Source organism: Atractosteus spatula, chromosome 2, assembly GCF_055471065.1.
Source record: "Atractosteus spatula isolate fAtrSpa1 chromosome 2, fAtrSpa1.hap1, whole genome shotgun sequence".
Lineage (NCBI taxonomy): Eukaryota > Metazoa > Chordata > Actinopteri > Semionotiformes > Lepisosteidae > Atractosteus > Atractosteus spatula.
In genome coordinates this window covers 69,744,761-69,760,591 of record NC_142707.1, presented here as the reverse complement: position 1 = coordinate 69,760,591, position 15,831 = coordinate 69,744,761, and the positions used below count along the sequence as shown (strand labels likewise).

General features: G+C 41.0%; 1 protein-coding gene across 2 annotated transcripts in view; it reads left to right on the top strand.

Annotated features, from left to right (window-relative positions):
- Nucleotides 1-2,810: 2,810 nt before the first annotated feature.
- Nucleotides 2,811-15,831, top strand: part of LOC148840150 (gamma-aminobutyric acid receptor subunit rho-2) — a 32,378-nt gene continuing 19,357 nt past the window's right edge. The window contains exons 1-2 of one of the 2 annotated variants that reach the window (XM_088938885.1): nt 2,811-3,039; nt 5,377-5,483. In XM_088938885.1, coding sequence (XP_088795011.1) covers nt 2,915-3,039; nt 5,377-5,483 — 232 coding nt within the window. In that variant the 5' untranslated portion in view covers nt 2,811-2,914. The remainder of the gene's footprint in view (nt 3,040-5,376; nt 5,484-15,831) is intronic. The other variant, XM_088938876.1, reaches the window with a different exon arrangement.

Here is a 15,831-nt window from a genome sequence, read left to right as displayed (position 1 = left end):
ACTTCACATACAGGAGGGGACCCACTTCAGCCGCCATTATCTACCAACATCCACCCAATAAAGCAGATCAGGTAGAGGAGGAAATTTAGGTTGTCCGGATTATGCAAGCCTAATGCAGAATTCAGCCAGGACACCAAGGTTAACACCTATGCTCAGGCAAATTGGATCTTTAACGACCAAGTCGTTATGACTTCAGTTTGCGGTCTTATCCAAAGGACAGCACAGTGTCCACCAGCACCATTGTTAAACAGGTTTTGGAAATTCTTTCCTCAGAAGTCTCCTGTCCCTGTGCAAACCAGTCCCGGCCTCTCGCAGCTTTGGAGGTTTAAAGAGATCACAACAGAAGGTTACAAATTATGAATGTGATGACCAGGGCTGCCCCAGAGACCCAGATAACTTCCAGACATTGTGATGTTGCGCTCTGTCCACATTGCAAGTTTTGCAACAGCGAGGAGCCTGATCTAAACAGTTTGAGGATTTGATTCTTCTCAGCTTCCTGCAAGCAATGGTGTACAAAGGCCAGGACAGTCCCCTGATGACACACATGATACGCATTTGGTATAATTGGAGACGTTAACCCCACAACTATCGGCATCCTCTCACTGCTGATAAGCTGACTGATAATTGTATAATGTCGCGTGCTGTTCACTAAGTGGAGCCGAGTGCTTTGTGATCTCTGAAAAGCTCAGTCACTGTTATCCACTTGCTTTCTAACCCATCCGTCAGTGGGGTTTCCAGTAATGTGTACACCAACAACTTGGTGTTAAAATGTGTGTGTCTGCTTGTATGGTGTCTTTTGCGGCTAACTTTAGAGCAGATTTTAGTCTGGAGTAGAACGTTTAGAGAATCACCTTGTGGATTAGCCTGCTTATTCACAGTTTGTCTAACTGTTGCTTGGGTTAATTTTTAGTTACTCTGTGGCATAGCTGTCATAGCAATACAGGATTGTAAATCCCAGATGCTGTTTACTAGGCATTATTTACAGAGAGAAAAGAGTTAAAACATTATTACAGTATTTCTGAATTAGGATTCAGATCCTGTAGGCCATTAAAACAATTGACTTTTCTCCTCCTAGTCATCTATACATTTTATTTTTTAAGGACCGGATATTATACTGTCCTGTGGTCCCTTGTGGATCAGTAAAATCCACAAAGCAATACTGTATATGAAGCAGCCCCCCCCCCGGCAGACATGCACTCTCACTGCAACATTGCTTTGTGTTTCACTCACCCTGGGCATTAATCTGTTCACATGCAGCACCTTCATTTCATATGGCTGCAAATTCTGTACAGTCAAATAAAGTGTGATTAGAAAATACACCGGTTTTCAGTATTTTTCAGTATATGTTAGCACAAAATTATATTTTAATAATATATTTAATATATAATATTTTAATATTCTGAAATGTTACTCATCTTACATTGGTGGGACAAGTGTTCCTCTTCCTGATTCTCACAAAAAAAAAACATTTACTAGGACGATCTCCCTTACATAACCAGTAGGTAAAATGATGGGCTCATCTGCACAGATTTCTGAAATGCAACTAGGAGAGAACAAATCACCATTAACTATTAATGCTTGAAAATGTAATCAGCTCCGGAGGAGTTTAAATACATTTTTTTTCATTCTGCTATACAGTATACTCGTCTTGAAGGCATGTCATCGTTTCAGCTGTTGCTGTAGCACATATTTTGTGCCTAAGTTAAGTTTAGTAGTATATTGCTTCTATAGTCTAAACAGCCCTAATCTCTTCCTAGAATATAGTACACCAATTAAAACAGTAGTCAAATCCATGCTTCAGCGCAGCTAGCACATCATTAAAGTTTAATTGATACCAGCACATTAGTTTCAAAACCCATTTTCTTTCAAAGTCACTATGCTGAACACGTTGACAAACGAAATTGCTAAAGAAACGGAATTGAGATAGAAAAATAGCAGATTTCAGAGAAAAATTCTGTGTTCCGAAGACTCACTGACTGAAGTGTTTTCGACATCAAATGAGCCATGGCAAAAGATTACCACAATGTGGGCAACAGTAAAGAGCAAAATACAGCTGAAGTTATATAACAGAATGCCCAGATTATGTACAACTGAGATTGACAGTATTTTAATGAGAGAGTTGAAATAATAAAATAGCAAAATGTGTCATAAATGTACAGAATTTGTGTGTGTTTAGAAGGAAAGAGCCAATTAATATCTGCATTGTGTTGGCTGATCTAAAGACAACATAACTCCTGAAAGATGTTCCTTGAAGTGATAAAAGGTCTTATCTCAATAAACGTAAATCTGTTTGCGGAACAAAAACCGTGATACGGTCCCACAGACACAAATTAGGTACAATGAAGCTTTAGGAAAATACATATTTTCCATTCACCAATATTATTTCTTTAATCTGTAATTCTTGTAACAAGAATTACAAGACATTCCCTTGTCGTGATGCGTTTAATACTAAGCCATATTTCTTAACAGACCTTTCCGTTGTAAAGGTGGTATTGAATTCACACTTTTTACCCACTGCCAAATGTTTGTGATGGATACGTACAGTATGTACGCACGATGCAGTGTGTGAACACAATCACATCCCTGAATCTAAGCCAGTTGTGTAAACTCTAAGCTTACTACACACAGCTCAGCGTTATCGCGACCCTACGAGCGGGGTTCTCTGCTCTGAATCACCGCAAACATCTGTACGACGGCGAACCAATCAGAAAACAAGCAAGATAAAGCCGCTTGGAGTCGAAAACATATCAGTCTCCGATATTTAATCAACCCGCAGAGAGCTTTCCCGCAGCGATGACGGGCGCAGCACTTCCTCGGCTCTGGCGAGGAAGATGATTCAGTGCGCACTCCTTCGCGGCGCAGGACTAATGAAAGGGGTTTCTGAGCTTATTCGCGGATTTTTAAGCATGCACTCATGATGCCTTATTTTGAAAAACTACTTTTTCTACTTTTTTGTCTGATCCTCATCGGTGAGTGCCGAAAGCACAGGACAAGGAGACGGAGATGGACGGGAGCCGTGGAGGCGCATAAGCATGGCTCGTAAGTGGCGATTTTTTTCCCCCAAAGAACGGGTTTTCAAGCAAAACGATATCATTTCAGCATCTGGAGTCATTTGTTAATATTAGTTCATTTAAAGGCATTTCCCAAATGTGCGTGGTTTTTTCAAAGATCGGTTCCCGCGTTGCACGGCTGGCACTGCTCCAACAGCAGGTTTTATTTGTACTTGACAATAAAGTTATTTTGAGAATAACTAATATACAGTATACTTCGTTAACCGTACAATTTACCTGCATTCCAGTTACATACAGCACTGCTTGTATGTTATGTCGGGAACTGGTGTATCGCTCATGATGGCAAGAATACATATACTTTATACAGTACCTGGAATAAGCGAACACACGCTCAGTTTGCGGATACCGGATCCTCTTTCGGCATATTTTTATTCGTCTTTATGCCTGTCTGAATTCCGCCCGTTATCCGTGTAAATAGCAGGCGACTTAGTTTTTTTTCATACTGCCAAAAGCGTACAATTGGCATTGCTCGACAGACTGAGCTGCTATGGGCACTCGGAGCAGACGCGACATCACCTCGACAGGTGATTCTCTCACCTTTAGCTCAGCGACAGGTGGGCTGTGTTGCCGAAGTGACGGTGTCTATTCCACGTGTATCTGGCGGTTTTAAAGCCACACTTCAGAAAGTAATTTGGGATAGAGCGATCCTCGTTGTTTTATATTACTGTGCGATTGATTTGTTCGACAGGTAATTTTCGTTTTAACTTCTCAGTTACCTATACATTGAAGAAAACGTTTTGTTTGCGTTAAATAAATATCCCCCATTTTTGCAAAGCCATCTTGGCAATCGATATTTCTCGATTTGTTTACATGTATCTCACCTCGTGTCTTAATCAAATTCCGTTCAGAAGATCCTAGCATTTTTGCGACTGAGTATTTTTACAGATCTGTGTTTTCTTCCTGTAAATGCCTAACAGGCAAATAAAGTGATTCGATTACCGTTAGATCAGAAAATAAAACGTTTGACATTTTCTCCCATATCGTATCACAGGATATTTTTAAATATACAATCAGTATCACCATCTTTATTGACAATAATATCGCTGTTGCTTGTGTTGCTGCATTTGGAACTGGTCTACTCAAGCAGTTGAAATGTTATTTATTGAATGTTATTTACTGTATGTTAAGAACTATAAGGATGGGGCCAGACTAGCCCGTGTTCAAGACTTAAATATGGAAGTTTGGAGAAAGCAAGCATGTTTCTAAATGTGTTCAAAACGCTTTTTAAATGGTACGTTTCTTTGAAATTTTAATTTTATGTGGAAACCGATGGACAAAACTGTCCCCCAAAATGCCTTAGAGCCTTTGTTTAGCAAAATAGCTAAATATTAGAGTTAATATTCCGAAAAAGAGCTGTGCTTTATCTAAATCCAGCGAAGTCCTTGAACTACGTATAAACTACCTGTTCCCAGTGCGGAATCGCGATGAGAGAGCTCTTGGAAGTGGGTTTATTGAGGTGCTTTTGCGGCGGTTGGTTAAAACAAGCTCACGCCTGATATGTAGGGTTCATATCCAGTAATCATACAGAGTTATTATCACTTAAGTCTTTTTGCATTGCATGAACGATATGAACATTGGTCCCATCTTCCGTTCAAATGCGTTAAAAAAACAACCCTTAAAGACTGCCCTGGATCACAGCAGAGCTTACAGAATGGATTGCCTTGTGCAACCTGATTCTCAAAATGAACCCGAAAAACTGCCTGTAAATTTGCCATAACAAGGTCCAGTGTCCGTAAGAGCCCTTTGATATTACCCCACTATTAGAAGGCTACAATGGCACGAGATTCAAGGTCTTCCCTTGGATCAGCTGCAGTAGGGAAAAGGAGAAGATGTTGCACACTGACCGTGAGGAGAGCTGTGTGGTATTGTGGTAAATCCACATTCCAAATCAGGGGCTGCTGTTTTTCTGTGCCATTTCCTCTCTTTAATGATCCAGTGCTTACCAGACCGTATATTTGTGGAAGGGGAACCTTTTGATGATCCGGGTTTTAAAATGAGATCTTACTGTAAGTTTCACTGAAGTGAAGCACAGAAATAGAGAGTTAGAGCATCACAGCTCTGCTGTCATACTGTATCGCCTGCGACAGAGTATTGCTGTAAAATGTGTCGGTCTTCACCACACACTGAGCATCAACACGGCAAGTGAGCGAGTGGCTTTCTTGTTGAGAGGAGCACCAGCTCTTTTACATGGTCCCAGACCACGCCGGTAGTTTCTCAAAGGTGGCCGTGCACTTCTCAGAGCTCCGCTTTCAGCACGGCCCGGGCTCGAAGTCATGAGGAACACACGGGTGTTGTGTTTTTGCAGTCCTCTGTCGAAGAAGACACAAGACGTGACCAAAACGCGAAAAGTGAAGACGGACCACCTGCTCCGCGTAGACGATCACGATTTTACAATGAGACCAGCATTTGCAGGTAATGATTCAAATACCTTTTGTAAATGTGCGATTTTGCACTGAAGTGGTGTCTGGAGCTCCTCTTGATACACCTGTATACAGTATCAACCACCCAACAGTTTGTTTCAGGGTGTTACCCCCAGTGTCCCCCGGCCTTTATCAATCATGGCCTCCTAATAATCCCCATCTCTGAACTGGCTTCATCACTCTGCTCTCCTCCCCACTGAGAGCTGGTGTGTGGGGAGTGTACTGGCGCACTATGGCTGCCGTCATCATCCAGGTGGGGCTGCACACTGGTGGTGGCGGAGGAGAGTCCCAATTACCTGTAAAGTGCTTTGAGTGGAGTTTCCAGAAAAACGCTTTATAAGTGTAAGGAATTATTATTAATTATAATCCAGGTGGGGGCTGCACATTGGTGGTTGTGGGGGGGGGGGGTAGAATTTTTTGAGTGGATTGTCCAGAAAAGCATTATTATTATTATTATTATTATTATTATTATTATTATTATTATTATTATTATTATTATTGTTGTTGTTAAATTATGTCTAATCTAATTGGTGAAGTAATTTTCCACTTCTCTGCCTCATCAGCTGATCCTCTTCTGTCTCATATTCATAAAGTGGTGGTTTGGGATTCCTTATTATTATTATTGAAAAATCACAAAGCACTAGTGAGGTAATGGATCAGATGTTCAGAACACACAGCCAATGGTAATCACCACCATCAATATCTGTGACTCAAGAGCACTGAATGATACAGGGAGTTTTCCTTACTGTCATGGGGTTGGTTGATGGTCTTGCCTCACAGATGTTTTAGTTTCTTGGGCTTGATACTGGCCTGGGGCACCTCCCTCCTTCTATGTAGAGCTGGCATGTTCTCCCCATTGCTGCTTAGGCATTCTACTGGTGTCCTCACACCAGCCAAAGACGTGCTATCAGGGTTGATGGACGACTCACAGTTGTCCCCTGAATATGTGTGTGTCCTGTGATGGCCTGTCCGGGGTGTATCCTGCCTTGTGCCTGTGGTGCGCTGGGTTAATCTCCACCTGTATCACACTAAACTGTCAGTGAAAATGACTGGGTTAAGGCTGTGCGGGATAAAGTAAAGAACGTTGTCTTGGGGATTGAGCGATAGGAATTGTGCTTTCTAAGAGTGCTGCCGTTTGTTGAACACAAAAGGGTTGAATATTGTGCCCTCTGGAGTACATGACTCAACATTACAGGACGTAGGTTTTGTGTTTTATCCGATATACTGTACATGTATACTGAAGAAAAAAATGGAGCAAAATGTGTTTATCAAATTCACAATTAATTTATGAACAGTTTATTACTTAATCGTTTTAATTCACCAGTAATGGTGTGTGCTGCCTATGCAGAAAAACAAGGATATGCAGAGAAATTCCTGCTCATTTTCTGCTTTGATTTTACATTTCTGTACAAGAAAGGTCATAATTATAGATTTTCATGGATTATTCTGTATTGATCATTATACAAACATAATTGTGGTTTCTTAAAATAAATCTGTTTTTAACCTTTTATTCAGAGTATTTTTTTGTAATTTTTTGTTTTTAGCTTTTTAGTAAAATGGCCAATCCTCACTGTTTTTGACATACTGTGTTAGCTCTGGATAAGATTAATGATCAAGTTGTCATCAATGAGAGCCATAATAAAATCTTGTATTAAAGTAGAACAGCACAAATGTTCATGTTGTTAAAGACCTGTCTGTAGACACTCCATTGTAATATATTAAATATAAATATCAACATAGTTTTCCTGCATGGAGCGATTCTTTCTCATTTTTAAGATCAGTGGAGACTTAGTATGCATTTCTCTTAGTACACAGAAGATGAAAGAGCTCATATACTGTAGCTACTGTATGTAATGTAATTATTTTGGAACTTTATTACTGACTTCAGTGTATGGACCAGGTGCCGTGTTCAGATTTTTTCACCATACTCAGATTTGTCTCAGTTCTGCATTATTTCTGTTTGCTTTCCAAATTTGTCCCTGATGTTAGTGTGTGCGCATATCCATCTGTGTCTGTGTGTCTGCCCTGCGACGGACTGGCGTCCTGTCCAAGGCGTATCCTGCCTTGCGCCTGTTGCTTGCCAGGATAGCCCCTGGATCAGCCGCCGCCCTGAATTGGACGAGTCAGGTAGAAATTGGATGGGTGGATGAACAGAAGGATGTTTGTTTTCCGCGACACAACCAGTATTGAAATGAGTGTAATAAGGAATGGCCAGTAAACCTACCACTGCGGAGATCTGTGGGCACGGGATATCTGGGCATTAATAGATTGAAGCTGAAGGCAGAATGATGACAGCTTAGCACTGCTGCAGGACGCAAGCATATACACACTTCTACTGTCCAGAGTCACGCCATAATTCTGACTCTTTCGCTGTTTCTCTCGAAGTGGTTAGCACTTTGTGTTTCTGCTTTTTGTAGAGGTTATGTACACTGTTTTCATCAACATGGATACAGCAAACTGTCCTCTTAGTCCTCGTCCTGGCGCTTTCTGTGTTCATACAGTATCTAACAAGCACAGCACTCTTTTTGACCGTGATTTCAAACGGGCATAACTATTCACAAAACGCAACAAATGGCATTTGTAGGGGTACTTCATGTGATTGATTGGTTTCTTCTAAGTCGACTGTAATAGCTACAGCAATTTAATACCAGATACAGTATATAAAACACACACCCCCAGGTCAGGGAATACTGTTTGAGGTAACATGACACCCTTTACTTTTTTTTGAAAAACAGTTTGGTGTTACTAATGCACAAACTGGTTTTAAGAAATTAAATGAGAAACGAGAGCATATAGATGTTAAAGGAAGTGCAGTGCATGTGTCACTACACACAAAAAAAGAAGTAGCACTGTAAGGGCCAGAGCAACAATAAGTAGTATAGACACAACGCAGTAATTCAGACGCCCTGTTGGTACTGTTTGGGTCCTGCGTTTCCAGAAAACAATCTGCTAAATGCATCACAAACCCTACCCATTACAGGAACGGGGTCTTGAAATATTTTTGGTTTTCCTACCTGATTTATCTAACATTTAACAAGAAGCTTACAGCCTCTCTTCTCAGATTCTCTCGGTGCCTTTGTCACTGGTGCCAGCACGCACAACCCCTTGGTGTTGTTTTACTAAAATGTGGATTTTTAAAAAGTAAAACCTTGTGCGCCAGCACATGAGAACCATGTCACAAGCATTTCTGAGGGACCCTGAAACGCTTCCTCGAGAGGCACAACGATTGAGCCGCCGTCTGGATCCCTCCTGATCAGCAGGGGCATCAGGTGTGTTTCTAACATGGGGTGTCGGTGATTCGGCAGGTGAAGCGCTTGTCCTGCACTGCTTCTTACTGTTACTCGGTCCTCTTCCCAGCTTTCCCTTGTTCCCAAACCTTGATCATTTTTTACATCATTCTCAGATTTTGTCTACGCCCTGCATTATTGCTGTCTGATTTCCAAACAGGTCCTGGTGTGAGTGTGTGTGTGTGTCTGCCCTGTGATGGACTGGCGTCCTGCCCGGGGTGTACCCTGCCCTGTGCCCATTGCTTGAGAGGATAGGCTCAGGCTCCCCTGTGACCCTCAAGTGGATGATGTGGTGCAACTAGTTGTTAGCTGATTGTATTTCCTTTAAGACTGTGGTAAAGCAAACTTTTAACTTTATTTTGTATATATTGAAATACAGTATATATAGGAACAAGTGATAGGTTTATTCCATGCTGAAAAGAGAAGAAAGAAAACACATTTCGGCCGTGGAGCCTTCTTCAGGTGTGAGCAGCCTGAAGAAGGCTCCACGGCCGAAACGTTGTTTTCTTTCTTCTCTTTTCAGCATGGAATAAACCTATCACTTGTTCCTTTGCAGCCTACGCATGCTGACGCAGCTACCCACCTGAACTACTACAGTATAAATATACGGTATATCATTTCTTAAGATTTTTTGGAACTTTAAGCTGATTGCCTACACAAATTCCTTTGAAACCTGTGCATTTTGCGCACAGTGTAATAGTACATACTGACAAGTGTGGTTCCTTTGAAGACCCTCATTCAGGCAAAAGTACAAATAAAGGGAATTATCTCGCGGTGTGTAATTGTACAGTATACTGTATGATTGTCCTTATGGAAAGGCACATATCAGTAAAGCTAAAATGCAAAACATTACTGAATATTGTAACTCTGTGATGTGTTGGAACTTCACTGATCCAGTTGCTGTTCACCTTGTTAAGGCGAATCATTCAATCTCCTGTTTTAGGTGTGGGCAGTGAAAATGTTGAAGGCAAATGTATATTAATAAAACATTTCTAATGAGGAACACTTTCTGGATCTCTTAACTTCATACCTGAACACTGTATGTATTGAGCTCATTTCTGTAAATAGAAGCCGATAATCTTCTGAGTTTTAAAATGTACGCTCAATTATTGTTATAAAGATAAATATATTTTTCAATAAGTGTTCATTTGTATGGATTTACTTATTTTTTAATACATGTATTGGCCAATGGATTTATTGATTCCATGATTGTTTTCTTTCTGAAAAGGCTTTCTTTGCACAAGGAATTCCAAAAGTCTTGGAATGGTTGTTTTATAAGGTCGTTGTCTATCCAAAAGACTGTACATACAAACCTGTATGTCCTGATAAAGGTTTATAAAAACTGAAAAGTCCCACATTTTTTTGAGTAAACAAAGTTGATTTTGCTAGATTTTCTGGCAATGTAATCAACAAAATGACAACCAGGGATTCTTTTTTTTAATTAACTGTTTCAAGCAAATCAAATAGCATTATAGCTGTTATTGAGCCATGAAAAATTCAACAAAGTAGCAAATTTCAAAATAGCAAATAGAAAAAACTCATAATCTAAAATAATAGTTTTGCCACACACCAGACTTCATTTAAGACAATGGTATATAACCTTTATATAATAACTGCAAACATGGTCTTTGTAATATTAATCCTTTACACCCATAATTTCATCTTCAGTTCTTGGCTAACACAACACATTCTTCCTGTAAGAATGAGAAAGACTATTGGTATAATGATAGCTTAAGGGAACAACAAGATATAAGACAATAAGACAAACCAAAAATGATGACGACTGTGCTCCGAAAATAGCAAACTGTCTGTTCATAAATAACATTGTAGAGCCAGCATGCATGTTGTGACGCTAAAGCTATGTGAGAATACAGTACATTATCGTGTTCCCTACCAATAGGAAAGTGTTTTCCCCACACTAACAGTCAGATCATATGAATACCACAGTGTGGTTATGTTTATTATTGTTTTGATGCTCTCTGCAATTTTGTGTCTTCCAAATATAAAGGCAATAAAAACCGTTCACACAAGCTTCAGGGAATGTAGCCTGGATCTCCTTTCTCCCAGCACGTGCTCTTAATGAAAGGATGTGCTGTTGTCTGCTTATAGCACAGTGGTTTTCATCCAGGGGACTGGAGAACCGTATGGGGGATATGTTGATGTGCTTTTATGGTTTTAAGAATAGTATTGATTAGAACGATTTAGAGTAACTGTGTCTGCACTAGATTAATTATTTGAACTGGGCATCCAAACTAAAAGTATGAGTAAGAAAGCTACAACACGTAAATGGTTACAAAGAGACCCCCCCAAGCTAAGAAAATTGGATTGTTATTGTTTCAGAGATTTATGAAATGGAAAAAAGTAACCTTTCAGTTAAGACTCCAGAAGAAAGTTTCTGAGAGATACCGGGAGAGGTGGATTATTTCTAGAACCTAATGAGAATGACTTCGCACATTACACCCTCTGTACAGGTGCAAAAGTGTGATACACAACAGACTTTATACTCATTCATATTTGTCATACGTGAGGTTTTGAGATGATTGGCAACTCTTTTTTTTCTGGTTACCTTTGTATGTTAATAAAAAAAACATAAATAAATCAACAATAAAAGTAATTTCTTGAGAACAGGTCCACAAGCAGGAAAGTGCCAAAGACCCTTGCTGTATCAGACTAGTGGCAGCAGGGACGGAGCCAAGCAATCTGACTGTCCCTTGCCGCACAGCCCAGCATGTGCAGTGCACAGGTGTTCAGGTACTTGCTGTGGTTTGCCATTTTGTAAAATTACACAGCTAGCCACAGCGTGTACACAGGTGGGACAGCTGAGGATGCCAAGGAATGGATATATACAATACTGACTGAGTCCTGGCCAAAAACATGCAAGAAGGACAAAGATAATCCTCCTGTGTGATTTCAGTGCTAGGGCAGGGCCTGACCTGTATCTCTGATGGGGGCTGGACTCTGTCAAAACTCATTTCCAGAACTGAAGGAATGTCTCATACTGACAGGCTCAAAGAACTGATGCTTTTTTAATCTTAAACACAGAAGACTACAATGGGACTTAAATTAGATTGTTTTAATCTTAAAAGGCATTGACACAGTGAACTCAGTGGATTTCTTTCCAATCAACAGTGAAACACGAACCAGGGGGCGTAAGTGGAAACTACAAGGAGGTACAGAATTCACACAATCTCCCAGGATACAACTCCTTTTAAATGCTTGGAGCTCCTGAACTGCAGAGGAGGACATAGGAGAACCAGGTTTCCATTTCTTCCTCGATTCTGATAAATACTGAATCAACTTTATTCTTCATAAACAACACAACTCTCGCCGCTCTCTGAGCTGTAAAATGTGTTTTGCTCTTTAATGGAAGATGATAAATCAGGATGTAGGCTGAGTTTCAAAGATAATATAAGCAGTCCATCATAAATTCACATTTGGGAACATAGACATCTTTTGATAATCTATTGTAAATACTGTATTAACAAATGCAATATGCCAAGTGTCTGTTTACCGTCCGTGTGAAATTCGATGAGGATAAAGAGCGGATTTTATTGCGTAAGTAGCTGGATCAAAAGCGGCCTGCTTGTGCAGCTTCACTGTTTTTGTTGTCTCTGTTCTCTGGTGATCATTCGGTTTCCTTTCATGAGCGGCTGTCCCTTCAGGGCGGGTCACGGCAGCGACTGACATCACCCTCGGCCCCGGCTTCGCCCGTGGAGCCGGCAGCCGCACATACGTGGCATGAGGAGCGCAAAGCGCTTTTCTGGATTTCGCCTTCCCGTTAAGCTCTAAGCAGCGCGATGCGGCGGGATTCGGCAAACCATCTGGGGCATGGCCGGCTCTGCAGCTGACTTCTGTGCCGGGAGATTAAGCCAGCGGGCGTTTTTGATGACTGCTTAGATTAATGCGCGCAACAGCCCCCTGCCTCATGTGACCATGCGGCAGCTGTTGGCCCAGGCCAGGTGCCCTGCCCGCATAGAGGGGAATCGTTTACAGTAACATTAAGGCGATTTGCTGGAAGTAAGTAAATAAAAAAGCCGTGGCCAGTTTGTAGATTTTACCTTATTCAGCACTGAGGAGATCTGTGGCCCGGCCTTCTCTCAACCTGCGAAACTGCAGCGCTAGCGGTGGAGCGTGTAATCCTGTTTCGATATTCGGACTTTATTTGACAGGTCTGGGATAGGGTCTCTCCGCTAGGGAATTTCCCAATTCATTCCCCTGCAATACAGTGTCCAGGTCAGCAAGGACAACAAGAACAAGCTCTTCAGTTCACTGTAGCCATTTCCTTCTATTTTATTATTAACAACCTGCAAGCTACCAAGTACTAGGATGGGCTGCAATGTGCAGGAGCCGAGTGATTGCCCTTTTCTTAGTTTTTTTAATACAACTGCACTCACGCTGGGGAAGTAAAATGTATTGTTCCAAAAAGTCTGCACAGTACTTTGAGAGAAATACATGTATTTTTCGTTTCCATGACGGAGAAACAGGCAGATAGCGTATTAGACAGTATGTGAATTACCGTCATCCTCAAAGCTTGGTCGTTCTTGTATTTGCTCCGGCAGACTGTCGTCCGGCAGCACTTGGATCATGTGGTTACGGAGCAGAAAACAGAAACTCCCAGTGGGAGGAATGAAACCCGGGGGTTCCAGACCAAGTGGTTGGTATCCCTTCTGGCGCTTAGTGGTACATAAATCATAATAGATCACAAACAGTCTCCGTAAGGCTAAGAGCTGGGATTCTGTCATGCTGGGTCTGTTGACAGGGTTATCTGGGTAAAGTAACAGGTTTCCTGAGTCTGCCAGCTTGCGTCTGGTGCTCCAGATTCAGATGTCACAGGCAGTCGGTCAGGGCACGCGTGTTCAGAGTCAGATCCCAGTGCCAGGATCCAGGCAGTGGGAAAACAGAAAGCTGGGAAAGTGTGTAAGACTGACCGGGAGAAACAGTTAAGGTCCATGTTTTATTTGACGCACTCTGGACATTGGCATCCCTGTTAGTATTCAGATCAGTTCAATTCAAGCTTTATTATCCCCTGGGGGAAGTTTGTTTTATGGCAGAGTGCAACACAACAGAGACGGACAACTATCACCATTAAAGAATGGGATACAGGAGTGTTTTCGGAAATAAGAGATACAGTGTCTGTACTCTCTGTTTTCACCCCATTAACCAGCTCTCAGTCCGAAGAAATGTGTTACCTTGAACGTCTACAAATGGAGAATTTCTCTTTCATTAGAATATATAATTTTAACTTCTATTGCATTTTAGCGTGTTTGCGAGTGAGATCGCAGAGCCACTACCCCCGGGCGCACAGTGCTGTCTCCCAGAAGGGAGGAGTGTAAAGCTCACAGTGCTGATGGTGAGCCACTCACACTATAATGCTCTTCGCCTTCTAGTGTATGTGTAGAGAGCATTTTGGCTGACCAAGGCTAAAACAAACAGACTAAAGAAATAGGTCTTGACTCTTGATTTAAAGGCTGAGTGTAGGGGCACATTTTGGGAGGTTATTCCACAGTTTAGGGTAGATAAAGTCTCATAATCCTACTTGTTCTCCTATGAACACTTCCCCATTTCAAGCTATAATTGTGAGTTCACTCCCTTCTACTCTCCCTGAAGTAAAGAGAATACAAAGCCCATCTCCTTTTTGACCTTTAGGTTTCATCTTTAAAGACAACAGATAAGGTTCCACTGAGAGCTGTTCTCAAAATGGCGCTGACTGTGGTTCTGGTGTATTTATGTTTGGTTTACTTTACTGTACTATACTATACAAAAAAAGCATTGATTTGTGAAGGGGGTATCTTTAGAATAGCAAAATATGGCTTCATCTTACGTTAAAAATTGTTTTTAGAGAAATGCATACTTTACAGGCATAGTTTTCTCAGTTTGCTAAATATTTGAGATATTAAGAAAATAAGGAACATTACGAGCAATCACCTGCTCTACCTGTTTCTTCAAAGAATTAAGTGTATTAATTTTCACAGGATGATTGTGCAGCTTGTTCCATACTCTCACAACCCCTTGTGTACAGAAGTGCCTCCTGTTCTCAATTATGAGTGCACTTCTCTAAAGTTTCTTCTGGCTTGTGGTTCACTGCTGATTCGTCACTGCTGATTATGAAGAAGTCCGTTGCCAATGTCTTTCATGGCTTTGAAAACTTTGATCGACTCTCCTCATTGTCTTCTGCCTTTACAATTAGAAACATTCAGGACATTTCTTTAAACCCAGGAATGTATCTGGTTGCTCTCCTCTGGGATGTATCAAGAGCAGCATTAAATGTCATCTTCCAGGTCTTCAGTTAATCTTGATTTTTTCTAAGACTGTTTGAAGGTCCTTTTCTGCTTTTATTTGGTTCACCGACCAAACTATTGTCATATTTTAGTATGATCTGGAAACATACCTACTGTTGTTTACTTATTATACCAGAATCTACAGTAGATCACTGCAAAATAGAAGGAGCAGTGGGAACGGTGGTTATACTGTACAGATCCAGATACAGATCCCTATGGTCGGATTCGAGCGGTCACCCAAAAACTGTATCCTCCGTTTTCACTCCAGTAACCAAGTCTCAGTCCAGAGAAACAGGTTACCTTGAATGCCTTCAAACAGAGAATTCATCTTTCATTAGAATATGTATTTTATATCTGTTTGTATCCTTTACAGCTGTAATCATTCAAAGAACTCTAACGTGCCTGATAAGTAAAATCTACAATTTCTAAACTGGTGTTGGTTATCCTCTACAATCCTGTAGCCATACAGATGATCCTTGAGTTTAAATTATTGTTTTTGTAGCCTTAAATGCAATACAAGTTGCATTTGAGTGGGTCTATAACTGCTTGATTTGAGTTGGTGCACATAGAATCTTTCTTGCATTGTCTGCAAAATTGAATATTAGATGTCAAACAGTGGGAAAAAAAATCCACAAACATAAACCCCGTACAAATGTAATTCAGGGAGTGCAATAGATTGCACTCGGGGCACTATTTAATCGATTTATCTGAGGAGCTACATATCTATTTAACTGGCTCAATTCAAAAGCCGAATCCCCCAATCCTAATGACAGAA